Genomic DNA, 24,023 nt, shown 5'->3' on the forward strand with positions numbered 1-24,023 from the left:
GAGATGAGCCTGGCCAACAAGAAAAACACCATCTCTACTGAAAATACAAAAAAAATTAGCTGGGCCTGGTGACATGCACTTGTAGTCCCAGCTAACTGGAGGCTGAAGCAGGAGAATCACTTGAACCCGGGAGGTGATGGTTGCAGTGAGCCGAGATCGCACCACTGTGCTCCAGCCTGGGTGACAGAGTAAGACTCCATCTCAAAAAAATAAATAAATAGAGTAGATACAAGGTGGATTAATTTGACTCTTTATTCTAACCAGAAAGAACAAGCAAAAACTATATTTGTCCTTTTCATTCCATCTAGAATTTTTGCTACTTACTGGCTGTCCAGGCTCACCAACTCCAATGGGTCCTGGAGCTCCCGGTCTTCCTTCTTGGCCTCTTTCTCCCTAAAAGAAAGAAATAATAGAATGAAATCTTGATATTTTAAATAAAGAATAAACATAGCACAAAGTTATCTTGAAATTTCAACAAGGATAAATAGCGAAATAGACAAAATTTGCATATTCATAAAGGTAAAAAATTCTAGACGAAGAGAAATAGCTCGAATTTAAGTGAACAAATTACCCTAAAATGTTTATTATCTCTTCTTGTCCAAATGTAATTCAGCATTTTCAGCTTTCACAAAATACTGTGTAAGAATTGGCAGGACACACTGTGTGGCAATGCATTTTGTTACTGAGCTGACTAAGCTGACAATGCGTGTGCTGTGCCCTGTCCTCTTGCTACCATCCAGGAATGTCACCCCTTCCTTGTCCCCACTCTATCCTACTTCACCTCTCCTTTAAGCTCTTTTCAGACTTCATCTCTTCCAGAAAACTTCTCCATAACTCTGCCAACATAAACTCCACCTTTCCTGGAGTCTCAATGTGCTTATTGTTGAAATGCTATACATGGGGATATTCAATTACATTCAAAGTACACTGTTTTGTACTGCTTCCTATTTTAATCCTGCATCAAAATCTTACTGTCACAACCACTTAGAAAAGCCATTCAAAATAGGCACTTCTGCTTTATTATATCCTGCATAATGTAGAGCCTCACAGGATGGTGTTCCTTCCTTCCCTTTCTAGTTCTCTATAAACCTCTCTGCCAACATTGACCTATTCATTGCCGTGGCCCTTATGATTTCTGCCCCTTTATGCTTTTTCAATGTGAACCATGATTGCTGATGTGTTAAGCTGTTTCACTCACCAATAACATATTTGCATGTAAATGTTTAAAGTCCATGAAAACTCAACAGAACTACATGTACCTTGGTAAAAGGGTGGGTATTTGGAGACAAGTAAGTTTTTCATTCCAACAAAATTTAAAAATACATTAATTATTCTTGTGGTAACTGCCCCTGACAAGCACATTGCTGTGTCCAAGCATATAAAATGAAGTAACTTCAGGAAGCCTCCTTGTGTCTATTGGGTTTAGGCCAAATGGAGTTCAAATCACAGCTCCCCCAGGCCCTACAATAAATTCAATAGTCATCAATGGGCAAAAAGACAAGTATCTTTACCTTAATACCTTGCTGTCCAATTCCAGGAGCTCCTGGAGAACCATAAGGACCAGGAGGACCTGGCTCACCCTGGAGGAAGAAACAGTGACATCAGTTATATGTTAAGTCAACTCAATAGTATTGATTAAGCAGCTCTTAGATGTATGGTTTTGCAATAGGGGCCTTGAGAGCAACAACAAATCTAGTACATCGTGCCTGCCCTCAATTTTTTACAATTCATCTGGAAAGAAAACACAGATGCAAGATCAAATTATCCACTAGGCACAGTAGTCACAGTGTCTGGGTCCTCAATACTTTTAGGAGCCTGCAAATATGTTCCAATTGTAATTTTTTGATTCAAAATAAAAATAAACATAATGACTAACAATGAATCCAGCTTACATTCATAAATATAATTTTTTAATATTTTTATGGAGGAAGGGGCCCACAAAGTCAAGTGTTTTCAGGAGTCATAACAGGCATAACGTGGCCATCACTCATTCATTCACAAGTATTTAAGTGCTCTGGAAGACATATTTTGTTTCCTCCCCTGTGGCTGTCCTTTCTCAGCTTTCCTTCCCTGCTGATAAACCCCTAATTGAGTCAGTCAGTGGGCAGCTGTTCTTTGCTCTCAGAGGTGTAGTATGAATGATCATTGGCCTAATGCAAGATGGGAATCTCCTTTCCTTTGTCACTGATTTATCTCAGTTGGTCACATGGCTCAATTCTGACAAACGAGATGTGAAGGACCTTACTGGATGCAAAGGAGAAAACAGCCTCTGCCTCTTCTTTCCTACATAGAGATGTGATAACTGTCTTGTAACTATGAGGCGCAATCTCTAGGACAAAAACCAGCAGTTGAAGAGGCCTGGCTCCTGGATACCCTCAATGAGCAACTGATCCAGTCCTGGACTACCTGTCTTCAAATATTCTGTTTACTCAACAGCAAGAGTTCTTATGATTTAAGCCACTATTATTCAAGATTTCTGTTACTCAAAGTTAGAGCATTTTGAAATAAAACAGCCTATGATGTGGCAGGCCCATAATAGAATTGAGGCATTTTAGAACTAGATGCGACCATTGCACTCAAATCCCTACATTTCACAGGTGAGAAACCTGAGTCCCAGAGAGATTACCTGGCCAGCCCAAACTCACACCTGAATACCACTTACACAGTTACAGCTCTTTAGGTCTCTCGGGCTTTAAGCCCTGTAGCATGATGATAGGGGAAGGGGAGTGGCTATTGACTCCAGTTCCCCTTCTCATAATATTATTTTTTTCTGTTTATCAAAATAATATGTGTCATTGTAGAAAACGGTCATATATTAAAAAGCATGCATGCAAAGAAAATTTTAAATTACCTATCTATAACTATTAATACTATAAAATTGCGGTATATTTCCTTCCAGTTTTTTACATTCACACATGTACCTTTAATTTATGCTAAGGAAGATTTCTGAACACTCTTATGTTTCAGCTAATGAATATTTGCTATTTAAAATTTCATTCAACCCAAAGATTTCTCTCTTCATGCTTTCACTAACCAACAGTAAAATGAAACAGGAAAGTGAAACAAGCCTTCTCTGAGATGATGGGAGATAAAGGAATTTTCAGAAATATTAAAGTCTCAATTCACCCCAGAAGCTTGTGATTTTGGAAGGGACACCTAGTAACCAGAGCAATGTTCTGTGGATATAGTAAAGACATTGCTTTACTTTAAGAAGTCTGTAGCAGATGTGATGGCTCATGCCTGTAATCCCAGCACTTTGGGAGGCCAAGGCAAGTGAATCACTTGAGGTCAGGAGTTCAAGACCAGCCTGGCCAACATGGTGAAACACTGTCTCTACTAAAAATACAAAAAAAAAAAAAAAAAATTAGCTGGACCTGGTGGCATGTGCCTGTAGTCCCAGCTACTCGGGAGGCTGAGGCAGGAGAATTGCTTGAACCCAGGAGGCAGAGGTTGCAGTGAGCCAAGATCACGCCACCACACTCCAGCTTTGGTGACAGAGCAAGCTTCCATCTATTTAAAAAAAAAAAAAAAAGTCTGTTGACTTTGACCAATTGCAAAAGGGAAAGAGAAGGGCTAAGAAGGGTCAGAGTCAAACCAGCTCCCCAAAAGATATGCCCAGGCTCAGGGTGATTTAAAACAAAGGAATCCTGCCTCAAAACGAGTCATCAACATTTAGGATCCTTTGATATTTAAGTGGATTGAATTCAAAAGTACTTACTGTGCATCCTGTTGCGTACAAGTCAGTCTGGCAAATATTTTTTCCCTTAAACTCCTAAGGTTGTGCTTGTTTTTCTATATTGATTAAGTTTTCTGAGCAGCCAGGTGACTGACATTCTCATTTTATATGTTTTTAGCCGTGGAATTTATCTTGCTTCACAATATCAGACATAAAAGTTCTCACTAAATTTGAACTTGTTTACTTAATCTCTGTCTCTGTCTCTCTCTCTCTTTTCTTTTTTTTTTTTTTTTTTTTTTTTTTGCCTCTGTCACCCAGGCTGGAGTGCAATGGCGTGATCTCGGCTCACTGCAACCTCTGCCTCCGGGGCTCATGCAATTCTCCTGCCTCAGCCTCCTGAGTAACTGGGATTACAGGCGCCCGCCACCACTCCTGGCTAATTTTTGTACTTTTAATAGAGATGGGGTTTTGCTGTGTTGGCCAGGCTGGTCTCAAACTCCTGGCCTAAAGTGATCAACCTGCCTCGGCCTCCCAAAGTGCTGAGATTACAGTCGTGAACCACTGCGCCCGACCCGTTTACTTAATCTCACAGTTTAATCAAGTGCTAGAGAATATTTAGCTGTCTAGAGATTCCAAATTTTCGCTTCCAAATGCCTTTTTCTTATAACTTATGCTCCCCATTCAAGTTGGTATCTCCTTGTCAGTTATACAGGTCACATATGAGTGACTGTCTCTATCACTCAGCAAATGACACCAGGTACTTGCTATGTGGAATGCCATGAAGTAAAATTCAAAGAAGCTGAAGACATAGTTCCTAAACTTAAGGGACCAGCTTGAGAGATAAAACATACCATTTAAAACTAGGGTGTGAGATAAAAAACTACATATTCGGTACAACATATACTACTCGGGTAATGGGTTCACTAAAATCTCAGAACTCACCACAATATAATTCATTCATATAACCAAAACCACTTGTACTCCAAAAACTATTGAAATAAAAAATTTTAAGTATGTATATATTATATAACATGTATATATAATACCATTAAAATACAGTAATAACATCTACCCACTGTTGAATTTGGCTGACTAAAAAAATAATAATAATAACAATACAAGGCCCTGAATTCACTTATTCTATTCATTTTTTATCCCTTCTATATGTAGCATTGGTTCTGTAATGGGTCAGAAGGCATCTAAATTATATATTTGGTACAGAATTTGAGGATTTTTTGAGTAGTGGAAGTTCTTCCTTACTTGGTACTTATCTGATGTTTGATCAGAAACAAACCAAGAGCCCAGGTTGGTGACAAGAAATTTGTTTGGTCATTACCTTGAAATGTATGGACCAGGAGAATCAAGAGTAGAAGCAGCTCTCTTACCTTAAGCCCATGAAATCCCTTTAGCCTTCATCAAGTACCAAGAGCAGCTGAGCAATATCTTAATATTGCTTCGCAAGGGAGTTACAGGGATCTGAAGACTACAGAGGGATTGCTCTCCCTTACCTGAACACAGCCCCTTAGCAATGTAGCTTCACATTTCACTTGCTTAGATTTATTTCTCAGGAGCCTGGTATCTCAAGATAGGATCCACAAAACAGTATTGGTCTACAGGTCATGTTTATTCCCTTCCCATTTCCCCTTTTTCTTTCCTACAGAGAATCCTGAGGTAGTAAAGAAAGTGGTCCTGACTCTAAAATATGCTGTCTGGGTAAAAACAAAACAGGGAGGGAAGAGTAAGCACTCTAGTCAGAATGATTTCTGGGAATTTGCCAAGATGGCAGAGCCCTGGTAAGACGGCAGGCATGATTCCTTTCCTGTTAATATTCCTACCCCAGCCCTTAGCAACACACACACACACACGCACACACACACACACACACACACAAAGAGAGAGATTGCATGCCCAAAAGATTGCATGCCCACAGTACTACTAATTATTTCTCTACTGTACTTTCATTTGTCATCAGAGGCATTTACCAACAGGCAAGTATAACAAAGAGGTCTGGGTTAAAATGAGTAGCCCCAGAAAGAATCTGTTTCTCATTACCTCCATGTCAGTGTGAATGTGTGTGAATGTGAGTGTGAGCGTGTGTGGAGGCAGCAAAAAGTTTAGGTAAACCACCTTGGTCCTTCTCAGAAATCAAGAACACCCATGCTATGGGCTTCAAGAGGACAGGAAGCCAATGTTTAATAAAACCTACTATTTATCAGCACTGCCCAGACATATTACATACATTATCTTATTTAATCTTCTAACAATCATAGGAAATAAGTTTTGGGTTTCGGGTTTTTTTTCAAACTCCTGTCCTCAAGTGATTCTTCTGTCTTGGCCTCCCAAAATGCTGGGATTACAAGTGTAAGCCAGCACACCCAGCTCTTCATGCATGGAGTCACAGGGAAAAAAACCATGGCTTTGAGTCATTTGGTCTTGTAGAACCTTGGTTCTATCATTTACTAACAATTTGAGCTTTTGCAAGATCTCCATATGCAAAATGAGGATAATTATATCTGCCTTGTAGCATTGTTGAGAGGATTCAAGATATTGTCTGCAAAACATCTAAGTCATAACCAGTCACACAACACCTGTTTAATATGTAGAGATTTAATTGTTATTCACCAGACCTTTTTTGAGCACCAAACTAATAATAGGTAAATAATAATTTATGTCTATAATGGAATATCAGGTTACCTAATTACAGACATAAATCAGATTGCACCTGCACTTTGCAGAAGCTTACAATCTGGCTGGAGAGTCAAATGAATATAAAATAAAATACAAGCATGTGAATTAGCATAATAAAGATATTGACAGAATACATAAGACTCTGAGGCAGAAATGTTTAATTCTACCTTAAGGAATTGGGAAAGTTTCATATAGTAGAGGAGATGTTTGATCCAAACAAAGAAGTAGGAATCATAGCTAATCTGATGGAAAAGAAAAGAAACAAAAGTAAGAGTATAAGGCATAAAATGATGTTAAATGTTCTAGGGACAGTCAGCAGCCCTGTGAGCCTAACAGGCCAGAAACAAGGAGACACTAGGGCCACTGTCTGGAGCAGCATGGTCCAATGCAAGTAGACAGTGAGCCACATTTGCAATTTCAAATTCTCTACTAGCCACATTAAGAAATAAAAAAGGTAAATTATAATTAATAAATTTTACTTAACTCAATAAATAGAAAATATTATCATTTTGACATGTAATCAATACTTTTTAAAGTATTAATTATTTTTTACTATCTTTTGATGCTTAGTCTTTGAAATCTGATGTGTATCTTATACTTACAGCACATCTCAGTTTGGACCAGCCACATTTCAAGTGCCCAGTAGACACATGTGGCTACCTTATTGGGCAGTGCGGTTTAGAGTGATTAACGAGGTTGAAAGCTCAGGTCAGAACCATGAACAGGACCAACCTTTAAGTCAGGTGGGAGTGGAAGAATACAGAGATGTCTTGTAGGGAGTTGGGGAAAAAGAGAATTTCAAAAAGAGACTCATCATTTCCAAAGACAAATTGTCATCTTTCACTCCCCAATATAGTCATCTTCCAGTGTTCTCCACCTCAGGGAAGGGCACCAGAATCCCTCCTGTGTCAAACGGGAACCTAGGGGTCATTCGTGACACCTCCCACTCCCTCTGCCACCATATGCAATGCATCCCAACACCTATCAGTATGCCTCCTAAATCTCTCTCTAATCCATCCACTTCAGTCCTCTACCACGCCTCTCCAGTCTACAGCAAACTGATAATACCTCTTGTTCAGAGTACAACGAAGTCCTTAGTACTCTACTCGCACCCACTCTAGCATGCTCCAATTTATTCCCTCCACTGCTGCAGAGCAATTTTTTAATTTTAATTTTAATCTGAGTAAAACCTTCTGAGGCCTTTCCATAAGACAGAGCTCCTTACAAGGCCCTGCCTCTCCATTCCATCGGTCATCAGTCACCTCTTCGCTCCCCACCCCAGCAACGTTGGCTTTTGTTGAATTCCTTGTACTTACCTTGCTCCTCCTGCCACAGGATCTTTGCACAGTCTATTCTGTCTGTCTAGGATGCTCTTACCTCTCTCTTTCATAGTGATTCTTACCCTTCAGATCTTATGTTAAGCAGCATGGCTTCAAGAAGGGTTTTTCTGATAAGATGAAATCGCTATTTTAGTATTGATACCACCAGGTTTTTTTTCCTGAGCATTCATTACAGTTGCAACTTTGCATTGAATGTTCTCCATCTCCTCCCCACTAGACTGTGGGGATGATGCATATGATTTTGTTCAGCTTTCATTCTCAATGTTTACCTCATTACTATCATTCACTCAATCATCCATGCAGCAAACATTTACTGAGCATTGACTAGGGAGCAGGGGCTCTGCTAGCTGCGGGAGGTGAACAAAACTGGAAACCTGTTCTAGGTTGAAGGAGCTGTGGGTGTAGAAATGCTCCTCTGGAGTTCCCTGTGGTTTGCTTAGGTTTTCGACTAGGAGCAACTGTATATAAATCACATAATGATATCAAGTACCTATTACACAATTTCTCCTACCAATTCACCCAGACAATTAATCTTTTTTTTTTTTTTTTAGCTGAAAGAGTAATGAAACCACAATGAAGAGGAAAATTCAGCTAAGAAAACCAAATAATATTCCCTATCCCTGGTACTGATTCTAACCAAAAGCAAATCCTTCATTTCTCTAAGATAATACATAAAAAATGGTTATCCAAGACTGAATTGAGGACAGAACTTTACCCTTTTTTGATAATACAATTATGAACAATTTTATCATGTTTTCTTAACATTACAAAGATGTTTTAGCAACTTTTAAAAATCATTTCCCAGATATGTATGGCACCAACTTTAATATTTTAAGTTTTATTGCATATATCTAATGCTTTCCAAATGGAAGAAAATGATAGATGAGCATTTTGTAGGTGCAGAATGGTTCAAGTATGGTCAGGATACATTCTCAGCTGAAACTCAGTGAAGTGATAACTGTATACAGAGATTTGGAAGAAAGGTCAAGAAAGCCTCCTTTTGGAAAGAGAGGAAGGAAGGAATGAAGGAAGGAAGGAAGGAAGGAAGGAAGGAAGAAGGAAGAAGGAAGGAAGAAAGAAGGAAGAAGGAAGGAAGGGGTGAATATTTATCAAGTACTTGTTAAATCAAGCTCCATTTTTGGCACCAAGTTTCTCATTTCAGAGGAAGTGTTGTGTTATAAAAGGCTTGTTTTTAGAAAATTTATCAGAATAAACTTAGTGTACATTAGTATAAAGACAGTTGTCAAAATACTTAACTACTTAATTAAAATGACCAACACATATGGCACTTACTATGCAACAAGTGCTGCTCTATGTGACTGACATGTATTAACTCATTTAATCCTCACCACACCTCTAAGAAGTAGCTACTATTATTAACTTACCCCGTGAATGTGAAGACTGAGTCATGGGGAGGTAAAGTAACTTGCCCAAATCAAACAGCCAGTAAAATATGCGACTGGGTTTGAAACCCAGCAGTTTGACATTAAAGCCAGTACTCTCGACCACTATGCCAAACTGCCTCTTGAAACTTTTCAATTCTTCTTTTAAAGTATTTGAAAAATTGTATGACCGCAGACTAAATTCATATCTTTATTACAGGATGAAAAATATAAACGTTATATAATTATAATCTACTCATAACTGAAAATCCATCATATGAAGACAAAGCATCTCTAAAATAAAATATAAGCCAAGAGGAAATATAATTTATCCAAGCTGATGCACATGCTATTTCAGGTACATAAAGTCTACCTGGTTGTTACTTAATGTTAAAAGTAATGTAAATTATAACTGGCAATACTGTGATCAGACAAGGTAAATCTACATACAAACCAGTAGTGAACTGTACTGAGTTTGGAACAACTATTATGTCAAATCTCCAACTAAAATCTTTTTTGAATAACAGCTACTTAGGTAAGAGAAAAAGTCCAGTCCACATACTCTACCTACTTGTGCTTTCTACAGCAGAAAAAACTCCATAATAACAATGAATTGGTGAAGAATATAATAAAAATTATATTGAACCACATTTTAGTAACTCTTAACTCATCTTCTAGAATGCTATTGGGTTTAACCACATGAAATTGATAATATGTGATCGTGTTTGGCCTACAAACATGGCAATTCATGTGTTTCAACTAATAGGAAAGTCATACTTCATTATATTTAACAAAATCTAAGAAAATGCAAGTCATTTTCCCTAAAAGGAAGGACCAGTCAGCAGCCCATTAGGAGAGCTTTTGAGAATCGCAGCTCTAGAAGACACTGTTTAGAATCCTCCAGCACAAAATGAGTTGCTGGTAAAAATTCAGGGTGGACATGCTCCATTAACCTAAAAACAAGGCCATTGATTTATGAGAGCAGATGAGTGCATATGACAGTGTGATAATGTTTCTTAAAAACTCACCCTTGGAGACTGGGAGGAGGGAAACATGGGGAGTTATTGGTTAATAGATACAGAGTTTATGTTGAGACAATGAAAAAGTTTTGGGTATAGATAGTGGTGATGGTTATACAACATTGTGAATGTATTTAATACCACTGAATTGCATACTTACGAATGGTTCAAATAATAAATATTATGTTATTATATATTTTACCACAATAAAAACACCCTTGGAATACAATTAATTTTCTCTGTTACAAACTTGCTATTGCAACTTACTTGAAATAAATAAGGACATTAATGTAATTACAAAGAAAACATTCTGACATCCCTCTGAAGACACTGCAGTGGCTGATCCTGTTCCACATTAGTGCCCCCCTTTGACTATGCACGCAGGTTAGACTCAGCCACTTTGTGGGAAGTGTTGGCAGCATTTTCAGTTCCTTGGTCCATCAGAGCTTTTACCTGACACACACACACACACACACACACACACACACACACAGAGTATATATACCCCATCTGCTGAGAACCACATGCATCAGCAATTTGGGAATAGAAATCATCTACCTTGAAGCTATTGGCTGACATCCCACATGTTCTGGCAGCCACTTCAAGTTGTCACTATCAGTTGTCTCGCATCAAACGAGTTAATAAGCTCATTTAGAGTCTTGGTGGGCAGATGTGCATGTAGGTCAAAGCCTTCTCTACAGCAAGAATTGCTGGATTACTAATAATTCCTTCCCTTTAATTAGGCCCAGAACAGAAATAGCATTTAGACTTTGACATCTCTGAAGGAAAAACATTCACATCGTTTGGCAGCTTGACTATGAGTCTTCATTTAACAGCTATTTATAATTAAAATGGTAAAGGGATTCTTCCTATACACTGAGCAGTCACAACCTTGTTCAAAGTTGTTATCCTGCCAGAAGAACCAGAAAGCAAATTATTGTTTTTGGACAACTAGAAAAGCTGACATGTTCAAGTACCGTATTCTTAAAATACTTTACATGAAGCCAAAAATACAGTCATTCTGTTAAGAGAATTGTGAACTTAAAACAGTTTTTTGTTTGATTAATTATTCTTTACCAAGAAATATAGGTGTCTACATGTTTTCACTTGATTTACTTCACTTCAAGTGATAAATTATAAGGAATTATATCCTGTTACAAATCATGACTTTTTAAGTGGTTGAAAGCAACATCATGATGTTAGGAAATAGGTTTTTGAGTTACATAAGAACTGAAATATATCTATACAAGATGCTTGTTTGAGGAGAAAGTTTAAAATTCTTTATAGTTGTTCATATTTGTGATGTTGAACTACTTCCAACCCGCAACTGGAAACATTAGTTATGTTTAGTAGGTTGACCTAGCTACTAAGCTAATTTTGAGCCAAACCAAGTACTTAAATAATGACCAAAATAAGAATGTATTTTTAAAACTACTAAATCTTCATTAATGATTTCTGTTCTAATGAAAATATTGACATAGAAAATGTAAGACTCTAAGTTGTACACAAGAAACTGTAAAAAAAATAAGAAATTAAGCCCCAAGTCTTCATGCCACTTTTAGAAGAAAGTAGAAGTAACACATTGGATTATTTAATGCACAGGAAGCTTTTGATGGGGGGTCAACACTGTCCTGTTTGTTTTTATTACCCAACCATGTTAGAAGAATGGTCAATATTCCTGACTGCTACATCCTTCTCTCTGGTTTTCTCCATGACTCATTGCCATCTCCTTGACCCTTCTACTGAAAGTATTCTTTCAAAGCTTCCCAATGACCTCAATATTGCCAAATTAAGTTACCACATAGGCAACTGCACACATGACCTGTCTTCAATATGATACTGTTGACCACTCATTATATTTAAAACCTTTTATTCATCATTCATTCAAGAAATACTTGTTGCTTCATGTAAATGTGTGTGAATGAGTGTGCAAAGCAGAATTTTTAAATCTCCCAGATAGTGGTGTTCCTGACCCATTGTTCCCAAATCTTCTGATTTAGACTTTTTAAAAATAGTGATGGACCTGTTCATATCTGTCCAGTTCTTCTGCCAATGATTCCTATCTGAAAGAAGACTAGGAATGTTTAATGGTATAATACATGGAAGCTCAAAGGAGAGAAAATTGATTAGCACACTTCCAGTTCTCAGAAATACCCACACATGCATTCCTGATATAATATCTGAAGGGAAGACAGCTAGCCCTCTTGCCAAAACCCTTTTTCATAGAACACTTTAAAGAAAACAGGATGTTGTGTAGGGATGTTTAGTATGCTTACAGTTTTAAGTTCAGGGTCTGTACATCTAGCTATTGTTTACTTAATCTCCTCATTAGTATATCATTAACCTGAAAAATATATCCTTTGCTTGGGAACCTCAGAAACTGGGATGGAAACTTGACAAAGTAGGATTCAGAAAAGTAGCGTATCCAAAAACTGTGGTGTGGTGCAAACTTTAGGGTGAACTAAATGTTTCATGTACTACCCTTATCACCCTTCGTGCAATGAACTCTTCTTCAAACATGGTTGTAGTTCATTCACTGATAGTAGGTCTTTTGTCCATTTTGGATGAATGTTTAAGTCATTTACCCTGACCATATCCATTTATTAAACTGGACCGGTCTAGTGCTATTTCTCTATGGATTTTCTTAATATCGCAGAAGCTTAAATTGAACATAAAGTAAGACAAAGTATCATAGGTAAAAGAATGCTAAGTTTCTTACGCTTGACTGTACAGCAAGAAAAAACACTTAGGACAAATATCCTGCAGGAATATTATGAATGTCCTAGAGTAGAACAATGGAAGGAGTTAGGAGAAGGGAGGCAATTCATCTTTTAAGATAAATATATAATATTGCAGTCTTTTTTAACTGTTTGAGGATTAGCATATGGTACTTTCCATTTGGAAAAAAACATCAGGGATATCTCCTTGTGCCCTTTAGGCCTTGAAGCTCTAACGCTGGGATACTTCGAAATGTCACCAGCTGCTTCCTGCACATGCCACTGTGCAGTCCCTCCTCCCAAGGCACAAAGAGAGTCTTGGAAAGAGTGGATTTGCATGAGATTTGAGAAGGAAATGCCCTTCAGATATAACCTCAGAAAGACATCAAGAAAATGGCAAAGATTACCTAATATAGGCTGGGCAAACCCAGTGTTCCACTGGGTTGATTTGTTCAAAATTAGTTTTGGTAACTTGTCCTCTGTGACTTGAAAGGCCTACCAATCATGAGCCATTCTTCCTAGTAATTAAAAGCCTTTTTCAAGGGTGAGATGTGATTGCAACCTGAGCCACCATGACAGCCCCATGGAAGGCGGTGGCATTGAGTTTTTAGGGGTTCAGTCTTTCCTCAGAGCACAGTGCTCTCTCCTGAGTCACAATTTCAGTTTGGTCTCAGGGATAAGGCGTCTTGGGCACCTGTGTGATTACAATTCTGATTTCAGAGACTATTGAGATGTTCCCCTTTTTTTTTTTTTTCGAGACAGAGTCTCACTCTGTTGCCCAGGCTGGAGTGCAGTGGTGCGATCTCAGCTCACTGCAACCTCTGCCTCCTGGGTTCAAGCAACTCTCTGTCTCAGCCTCCCGAGTAGCTGGGATCACAGGTGCCCACCACCATGCCCAGCTAATTTTTGTACTTTCAGTAGAGACGGAGTTTCACCATCTTGGCCAGGCTGGTCTTGAGTCTTGAACTCCTGACCTCTTGATCCACCTACCTTAGCCTCCCAAAGTGCTGGGATTACAGGCATGAGCCACCGTGCCTGGCCGAGATGTTCTTGTGAATGCCACGAGATGACCTTCATGTGTGGTAGAGGCTGAGGTGGATTCTGAGCTAAGGCTTCTTTCTGAGAAACATCTATGTTTTGTTGCTAAGGCAACAAAGTCATTCAGGGCAGACTAGGAGCTACTTTACATGTGGAAAGTATTACTGACAGAAATAATCTGTGAAACTGGGCCAGGAGCACATTTTTTCCTGATTTAACACGTTATTTTTTTTCCTTTTGTTCTTTGGCCACCTTTTCTGAAAACCCTTTAATGAAGAAAAGTCAATCCCTAAAGCAACAGAAAGTGAGTGTAATTCAAGAGAAAGACCATTCGTAAATTCATAGACATAGGCAGGCCCTATCTAGAACCTCTCATGGAATCTTTGCAAATGTTACAAGTCTAAAGGTTTCTATTTTAAGGTCTTATATGAAATATAATATTCGAAAATGCACAATTAGCATTACTGTTTTCTTTCTCCCAAGATATTCCCTTCCTTTTTCCTGCACTTTCAGATGAACATTAAAACCCGGTGGAAATACACCTTTCAACAAACTGTTGTCCCTAGCCAGAGTTCACCAGAAGGCAAGACAGATAGAACTTTACATACTGTCAGAAAGAAATGCATTTATTTCAGGCCGAATATTCAGGAAATTCAGCAATTTTTCCTACAGGGATAAATATAATATGGTAGCTAAGAGCAGACTTCTGGGTTTCAATCTTCAGTCTGTCCCTTACTAGCTCTGTAGCCTTGGACCCATTGCTTAAACTCTTTGTGCCTTAGTAGACTAATCTGTACAACAGAAATAAGAATAGATCATGTCTCAAAAGGTGGTATTAGTATTAAATGAGTATTTAAAACTTTACCTATACATAATAAATATACAAAAAATAAATGTTAGCTACTATAGAAGTTTCAAAATAAATAACCTTCCTTGTGCCCATTAGAGAATACAGAATTACCGAATTTTAGAGGGTTTCTTTGCACAAATTGCAAAAGCAGCTTCCTTTAAAATTGTCTAATAAAATGATAATGGATAAAAGTAAATGTCACTATAAAATATTATTTCCAGATTGAGGAACAAAAATAGCTTATTATGTCTTCAAAGTATAGTACCTTCTGGGAGGCAAGATGAAATCATTCCCTGAAAACTGACTTTTATGACAGTATACTAATAAATGTATGAAATGAAAAAAATAGCTGATGATCAATATGACATGAATCTCCAGCTAACAGATCCAAAGAGTAGTAGAAATTATATAGAAGTTAGTAATAGTTTCAAAGTAAGAAAGTCAAGACCTTAAACCAGAACTATGACTAGAGGGAAAAGGGGAAACTCACACCCACTTCATAGACTCCCAGCAATCCCCAACATCCCCTAGAAATTGACAGCTTTTCAATTGGCAATGAACTTTGTTCACTTGGCAGTGAACTTTGTGATTAAAACTTAAGTGGTAATTTTATGTCATGTATATTTTACAAAAGAGAGGCCCTTGGGAAATTGATGAAGTGCTCAAATGCTTTTGGAAAAATGACTCCTTTTATGATTATGCTGTAAAAGTCAACCACAAAGTGCTATTATGTCAGAAAAATTGTAACCAACCCCCCAAAACACACTTGACGCATTATTAAAAATTAATGCACTGTTGAAATTAAAAGCTAAATTTTATTGAAATAATTTTTAACCCTAAGTGATAACACTATTAGACATAAAGAATTGAGCCAGGTATGGTGGCTCACACTTATAATCTCAGCACTTTGGGAGTCCAAGGCAGGAGGATCCCTTGAGGCTAGGCATTCCAGACTCAACTGGGCAACAAACCGAGAGCCCATCTCTACAAAAAAAAAAAATTTACGATTTAGTCAGACACAGTGGTGTGTGCCTCTAGTCCTAGCTATTTTGGAGGCTGAGGCAGGAGAATTGCTTGAGCCCAGGAATTCAAGGTACAGTTGGTTATGATCATGCCACTGTACTCCAGCTGGGGCAACAGAGCAACATCCTATCTCTAAAAAAGAGAGAAGAAGAAGAAAAGGAGGAGGAGGAGCACCTTTTTATGGACCATTCCCTACCATACCACCACAACTGTCAGCCACAACCTGCATCACCCAAAGCTACAGGCACTATTTCCAGGCCAGCACCACCTCAGTGCCCTCTACAGATGATGGGACCTCACTGGGACTCTGCTTCAGGCAAGCCATTTGATCTCCAGGCTTTATTTCTCATTTCCAAAATGAAAACGCTAAGCCAGTATGATCTCTAACATCGCTAGTGGCTCAAACATTCTATACTTCTATCACTACTGCAAACCCCAGCTCTGATCCCTGACTTTAAGCCTCTTTTTCACAAACATGAAAATTATCATCTTAGGTAATCAAGTAATTCTAAAAATTGTGTGAGCTGTCAAAATATATTTTTTTCTTACTGTAGGATTGTACCTGTAGCCAACGCAATTTTATGAAAACTTCTGTTCATCAATATTCAACAAGGCCATTTCTTTCCCCAGAGAGAATTAATCGTAGGCAAGAAGTGAAAAAGACAGTTTCCCCAGATGAAGCCTAAGCACATGCCTGCTGAGAAGCCCATTCTATTTTAATTTGCCAATTAAAAGTGGCCTGGTAAATCACACGCTGTCATTATGTCAATAAAAATACTATACTTGTCACTCTCTTTCCTCTCTCTCAAGTAGCCCAACTGCTCCCTACAACCTCAGTTTAATATCACCCTTAAAAAGCTGGCTTTCTTTAGGGTCAGTTGAAGATGGCATCTTCTGCTTTTATTACTGCCACAAATTTCATACCACTCAAATCACTAAGTCGACACCATTTACTGGATATTTACTATGTCCGTGAAATTTACTAAACATTGAGAAGAGTTAAAAAGGAACTAAAAAAGCTTATTTTAGCAAATTAATGGTCACTCTCATTGGAAAAGAGAGCCTTATAACCAGGCTTTTAAAGACCCCTCCCGTCTGCATCTTTTTGTTCTGCATGGCTTGTATTCAACCCCTCCCTATCTGTCTTGGCTGGTTTTCTGTGGACTGATATTACAAGCATGGTGCTGATGGTTGAGAATTCCCTGTAATTAAAAAAGGCTTGATTTCTGTTGGTATAACAATTGTAAATTTCCTTCCCCTATAAACTGTATATTGAGGTGGCATTACATTTGAGAAATAGAGTGGTTTGAATTGTGTCACTTGTTATTGCTTTTCGATTTCCAATGAACCATAAAATAAATAAAAATCAGGAGTAAGAAGGAAACACAGCAAAGATTCTAGAAAATGGCTTATAGTTAATAATGCCTCCCTTTGAATAATATAATAATAAATGATAAAGGTATGCTGCCAACTTCCTGAATGCACTTGGACTTGATGCTCTGTATACATCTGCAGGTTATTATGCATTTCCAAAGGTATTTCCTCAAAGAATCCATTGACTTTTACCTAATAAAACATACATTACCATAGTGCACTAGGGGAAACGCACTCTGCCTGTCTTTAATCAAAGGGTAAGATTACCTTATTGCCTTGAAACCCCTTTGGGCCTGGGTCTCCTGGAGGTCCACTAATTCCCTGCTCCAGGATGAAAACCAAGAATTAGTTCTGTGTACAAAAGGCCAGCAGGAATGAATCATTCTCTAGGGTCCCTGGAGATCCTGGCGTTAGAAGTTAGACTGTGTAACTCAGAGCTTAATTGAAATCACATTCAATCGAGAAGTAGGATGAGATAAAATTTCCTGCGTCAAATAAGTAGCTTCTAAAATAGCACTTATGCTAAGAACAAACATTTAACTAACGAGATGTTTGGTTACTAAACCTGTGTTTCCAATGTTATTCCAACGTTCTTGACTCCTTTCAAAAAAAGATTTTGCCAATTAAGCATCTTCTTTTTTAAAATATCTAAGGCATATGTAACTGAAGTTAGAGCTTCCAATGAATCTGTGATAACCAGAATTACTGCCTGGCTCTGACGTTTCCAGGCTAAGGCAAAGAAGTTAGTGGTTAACTAGATGGTGTCTAGGAAATTCTGGGTAAAATTATAATTTTCTGTAGGCTTATTGAAATACTGAAATTAACTCCTCACATAGAGCACCACTATAACTTTAGAAGAGGTAAGTTCCTAGGCTAGGAAAAGATTCAAATTATTTTCTGAAATCTATGGATGTCTAACTTAAATGCCTTAGAGAATCAGTCCATATTATAGAACATTATCTATAGTTATAGAACAATATAAATACTGTGATTTAGATAAAATGTATAACTTTTCCAACTACATTATAGTAGCAGTGCAAAAATAGTTACATCCTGTTTTTAGCCACTTTGACTTTCTGTCTTTCCAGACTCTGAATTTTTTAACTTCACAGCCTTAGCTACTCACTAATACTTGGCTGATGGTACCTATCTTTAGGGAGTTTTAGTTAAGTTAATGAAAACATTAGGGAAGTTGTTTCCAAAATTTGTTGCACATTGGAATCATCTGGGGATCTTAAACAGTGTTAATGCCTGGCTTCAATCCCTAGACATTCTGATTTAATTGGCAGAGGGTGCAAGTGGGTAAGAGGAGGTTTTAAAAGCTCCCCAGGTGATTCTAATCCAAACTTAGATTTGGTTTTAACCCCCTTACCTGAATTCCTCTGGGTCCCTTTGGTCCATATGGTCCTGGGGATCCCTGTGGAAAAAAATTGAAAATAAGTCTCTCTAAATATACATCTTCAATGTGCAGTGATTTTAGGTAGGAGGGAAGGAAATGTGTTCTCAGTAATTGCCATCTTCCCTGGTTATCTTAACATCAAAGGCAATAAATTGAAATAATCCTAATTAATAAGCCAAGGGGCAGGAGTGTCAAACTTTCCTTCAGTAAACAATCTCCATGAAAATACAATTTTAGATGTAAGTGCCTTGCCTACATATTGACATTTTGGTCATTTTGGTTAGAGTAAAGAAATTATTTTATTTTATAAGATTCCTTAGAGGGCTATAAACTTACTGGAATATTATTTCCTTCCAAAAGGGTAATGTCAGTTAAATTAACAATGTAGTGCATTTCCATGATACCTAGATCACTCTTTTGCTCATCTTCAAAACATTGAACTTGGCAAAACACTGTTTATAGTCGATACTCTTCTAATAGAAAATATTTCATTCTGTCCCATAGCCAGGAAACCCTTTAAAATTTATTTTGTGAGGGAGAACATGGTCTAGTTTTTATTTCCCCAGATTTCCACTTCTTTTTTTTTTTTTTGCTTATCAAAGTATAACCTGTTAACTATTGAGACACTTTGACAATTATAGAAGCATGTAAATAAACAATTTGAAAAATCACACAGAGGCAAATGCTGTTAACATTTTAGGCATATTTTCATCCAGTTTTATTCCTAATAGATTTCTCTTCAAATCATGTGTTCAAAGTGTATGTCTGATTTTGTGCCCTACCTATTTGGCCTTACACTGTATCAAAAATATTTTTCCTTTTTCCACGTCATTAAAAACTCATAGTAAACAGATAATACACAAGAATAGGGAACTACCATAATTTATTTACTCATTTCCCTAGTTTTGACCTAAGTAATATTATAGTGAACATCTTTATGTAGAAATCTCTGTCCAACTTCTGATTCACTCCTAAGAATAGTCTCCGAGAAGAGGATGACGGAAGCAGAGACCATAAGCACATTTAAGGCTCGCTGGCTCTCTTTTGTCTCACATGCCATATACAGAAATAAAGAGAGAGAAACTTCCTCCATGAAATTTGTTTGTTAATCATTCCCACTACCTGAACATGAGAGAGTGTATCTTCATCTTATGAGCTCCCCCTCAACAATTAGTATTATAAATTACTTCACTGTTTGCTAATTTGATAGGTGATACAATACTTTTGTGTGTTTGGTTTTGGTTGTTGGTATTTTTGTTGTTGTTGTTGTTTGAGACAGGGTCTTGCTCTGTTGCCCAGGCTGGAATAGCTCACTGCAGCCTCTACCTCCCAGGCTCAAGCAATCCTCTCACCTCAGCCTCCTGAATTGCCCACGCTGCTGATACAATATTTTATTGTTTTATTGTTGGTTTGGTTTTGTTTTTGAGATGGAGTCTTACTCTGTCACCCAGGCTGGAATGCAATGGCACAATCTCGGCTCACTGCAACCTCTGCCTCCTGGGTTCAAGCGATTCTCCTGCCTCCTGAGTAGCTGAAATTACAGGTGTGCACCACCATGCCTCGCTAATTTTTGTATTTTTAGTAGAGATGGGGTTTCACCTTGCTGGCCAGGCTTGTCTCAAACTCCTGACCTCTGATGATCTGCCCACCTTGGCCTCCCAAAGTGCTGGGATTACAGGCATAAGCCGCCATGCCCAGCCTATTTTGTTTCTTTTGAGACAGGGTTTCACTCTATTAACCTAACTGCAGTACAGTGGCACAATGAGAGCTCAATGCAGCCTCAACCCCCTGGACTCAAGAAATCTTCCCACCTCAGCTTCCCAAGTATCTAGAATTACAGGCACATGCCCAACTAATTTTTAAATTTTTTGTAGAGACGGGGCCTCACTATGTTGCCCAGGCTGGTCTCAAACTCCTGGACTCAAGTGATCCTTCCACCTCGGCCGAACATTTTAATATATTAATTTCACTTATCTGATTGCTACTGTATTAGGATTTTTTTCTTATTTATTAGCCATTTTAATTTCCACTTCTGTATCTCTTCATGTTGTTCATATGTTTTTCTAAATAAACTTGTATAAACTCTCTGTGTCAAGGACACGATATCTCACCGGCTCTAAGACACATTTTTTCACGTTTTTATACCTCTGACATTGGGGTATATTTTACAATCAATTGCACCTTACATTTATAATTGGCAGTGGGTTTTTTTTTTTCGTTATTCCTTTTTGGCATGGAAAATAATGGGACATTTAACAATCCCTGACATCTTAGTCAATGAAATATGATATCCTTTGTCAACCATTTTAATTTCATCTAGTTTTCCCAGATATTGTTTGACTTTCATTTCTATTCTATTCTATGTGTGTCCCTTTTTCTGTATTTCCAATATCCAGGTCCTTCTTGCATGTTCAGTTATACTCCAGGAAGAACCTATTTATTTTCACATTTCCCATTTTGACTAGAGATAATTACTAAGCCTACCTTTTGCAGATTCACCTGACCTTTAACTCTACAGTAGTTTAAAAGCATTCAGAAAGTCTCCATCTATTTAAAGTATTTAGTTCCATGGGCCAATGTGATTATCTCACCCTCTTCTCCTAACCTTCTGCCTCATTTTCTCTCCTTGACTCCCTTCCAGAATTATAACATAGAAACTGAAAAAGTGTGGTATCTTGGTGGCATGATGTTAATAGTTCTTAATATAATGAAAACTATTTATTTTTACTCTGCACTTTTTTGGACCCTTTAACATCATGTTTCAGATATACTTTCTGTATATATTTGGCCTTTTGAGGAACTATTTAACATCCTTAATATTATTTCCAAATTTAAGTGCTTTCTATTTATTTATTTATTTATTTATTTTTGAGATGGGTCACTCTATCACCCAGGCTGGAGTGCAGTGGCATGATCTCCGCTCACTGCAACCTCCGCCTCCTGGGTTCAAGCAATTTTCCTGTCTCAGCCTCCTGAGTAGCTGGTACTACAGGTGCACACCACCCTGCCTGGCTAATTTTTGTATTTTTAGTAGAGATGGGGTTTCACCATATTGGTCAGGCTGGTCTCGAACTCCTGACCTCAGGTGATCCGCCCACCTCAGCCTCCCAAAGTGCTGGGATTACAGGCGTTAGCCACTGTGTCCAGCCTATATTTATTTTTTAAATAAAGGTGAATATCTATCCAATTGTCTGTGTCTACATTTTCAAAAGTCCAAATCTCTATTTCTAGTTGCACCACACTGTTTATAACTATTTCACTGACTTATTTCAGAGTTCTTCACACTAGTTTGGAAAGTGCCTGTTTTCAGTGTTTGCATCTGGAAAGCAATTCTACTCTGACCCAACTGCAGCTTTAATTAACTTTGCTGGTTAAATAATTCTTTTTACCGTAACATTCAGGAGGTGTGGCCTCCAAGGTCAGGGTGTCACAAAATGAAGTCTTAATGGTCCATAAGAAAGGCATTTGGGGGCTCTATTATTGAGTCAGGCATCACTTTGTTTTCTATCACATGTTTTACAGATGTGAAAAATTGAGCCATTGATTCCAACTCTAGTAGTGAGATCACCATAATTCAGCCCAGGAATTTCCCCTTAAGGAAACGCAACCCAAAAGGGATCACAGCTGTAAGCATTTTAAAAACATGTTCCTTACTTTGTCACCTTTTATTCCTGGTTTACCACATTCCCCACGTTCACCCTAAAAAATAAATAAGTGAAATAAATAAGAGAACACTTGCAGTCATTCACTATTAAGAATGCTTGTTTGTTTGTTTGTTTGTTTTTTAAATTCCCAGCACTCTTGTAACATGAGCACTCTGCTGCTTTCTACACAATCTTAGCCTCAATACTGTGAGTTGTATGGGCACTGAAATCTGATTATTTTTACCCATGAGTCATCCTTAACTTGACAGGAACAAATCAGGAACAATGTAATAAGGTTTGACATTTTTAAGAAATGGATGAAACTAGAAGAAAAGAAATCTAGCATCTAACCACATATTAGAGGCCCTCTGCATATGTGGTTTAACTGAATCCACATAACGGCCCAACGAGATGAGCTTTGTCATTCTTATTTTATAATTGAGAACATTTAAACTCAACAAGGTAACTTCCCTCTATCAAATAGCTAGTAAGTAAAAGAATCAGAGTCTGAACCCAGATACTCTAACTTGGAATTCCTATTTTTTTTCAAGAACACCATGCTTCAGCCTGAGTACCAACCTTGATCACCCAGTAGTGTTCACCTGGAGAACTGTGAGAGAAAGGTTCTGAGATGAGATTGCATCGTGAGTTAGTGGGAACAGGTGCCATGATGAGTTAGCGAGGTCTGCTGTAGGAGAGCGGGACTTGGCAGCAAGCATGCTACATATTTTTCATTATTATGCTCTACTTCCCTGTCTTCCCTAGAATATTGCTGAAAAAACATTTGAGTTGTGCTTTAGAGTTTATCAGTGATAGTGTATCATATTTTATCTCAGTTAATCTGACATTAACTGTCTGAGATAAATATTAATCCAATTTTATAGACTAAAAATTTGTAATTAAGAAGGTTAAGTAAAGAGAATGTGGTATACAAGGGAATATTATTTAGCCTTTAAGAAAGGAATCCTGTCACTTGTAACAACATAGAGGAACCTGAACCTGGAAGACATTATGTGAAGTGAAATAAGCCAGGAACAGAAAGACAAATATGGCATGATCTCACTTATATGTGTGATCTAAAAAATTTGAACTCACAGAAGCACAGAGTAGAAGGGTGGTTACCAGGGGGAATGGGTGGAAACTTAGGAAATGTTGGTCAAAGGATACAAAACTAGTTAGATAGGAGCAGTAAGTTCAAGAGATCTATTGTTCAACATGATGACTATCATTAATAACAATGTCTTGTATTGAAAATCACTAAAAGGGTATATTTTAAGCATTCTCACCACAAAACCTGATCATTATGTGAGGTGATGCACATGTTAATTAGCTCAATTTAGCCATTTTATAATGTACACGTTTATCAAATTATATTTTATACAAGACAATAAATATGAGCTTTTTAGATTTGTCAATTAAAATTTTAAAATAAAAATAAATATTTTTAAAAGGTTAGTTTCCTCAAGTAGAATGAGAATTGGGACCTCTGAATACTAATTCATTAGATCAGACTTTTGAGGTTTCTAATAATTAGAACTAAAAGGTGACAGTCAGAAAAATGACTAAAGTTTCATAATCATATTAATATTATCTCATTTATAAATCAATTTAGAATTTTCAAAATGCTTTTATATATATATCGTTATTTTGATCCTCAATTCAATTCTCACTTTCAAGATAAGGAAACACAATTGGAGATGTCAAATGATTTACTTAAATGTACAGGCTACCCAATGACTCCTAGTCCAGTGCTCTCAACACTAGCTTCTGCTGCTGCTGCTTTATTCTGCCTCTGTGCTGCTCTACGGCATGTTACTGGAAGTGCCACTACACAATGACATAAGGAAATTGCATTCAAATGTAAATCAATGCA

At 37.6% G+C, this 24,023-nt stretch overlaps 1 protein-coding gene across 2 annotated transcripts in view; it reads right to left on the reverse strand.

The window, feature by feature from the left end:
- Window positions 1-24,023, reverse strand: part of COL28A1 (collagen type XXVIII alpha 1 chain) — a 183,866-nt gene that overhangs the window by 132,718 nt on the left and 27,125 nt on the right. For both annotated transcript variants that reach the window (XM_031665297.1, XM_003896280.4), the window contains exons 9-13: window positions 22,161-22,205; window positions 18,480-18,524; window positions 17,375-17,428; window positions 1,512-1,580; window positions 325-393 (exon numbers count right to left, since the gene is read on the reverse strand). In XM_031665297.1, coding sequence (XP_031521157.1) covers window positions 325-393; window positions 1,512-1,580; window positions 17,375-17,428; window positions 18,480-18,524; window positions 22,161-22,205 — 282 coding nt within the window. The remainder of the gene's footprint in view (window positions 1-324; window positions 394-1,511; window positions 1,581-17,374; window positions 17,429-18,479; window positions 18,525-22,160; window positions 22,206-24,023) is intronic.

The sequence above is a fragment of the Papio anubis genome, chromosome 4 (assembly GCF_008728515.1).
Source record: "Papio anubis isolate 15944 chromosome 4, Panubis1.0, whole genome shotgun sequence".
NCBI lineage: Eukaryota > Metazoa > Chordata > Mammalia > Primates > Cercopithecidae > Papio > Papio anubis.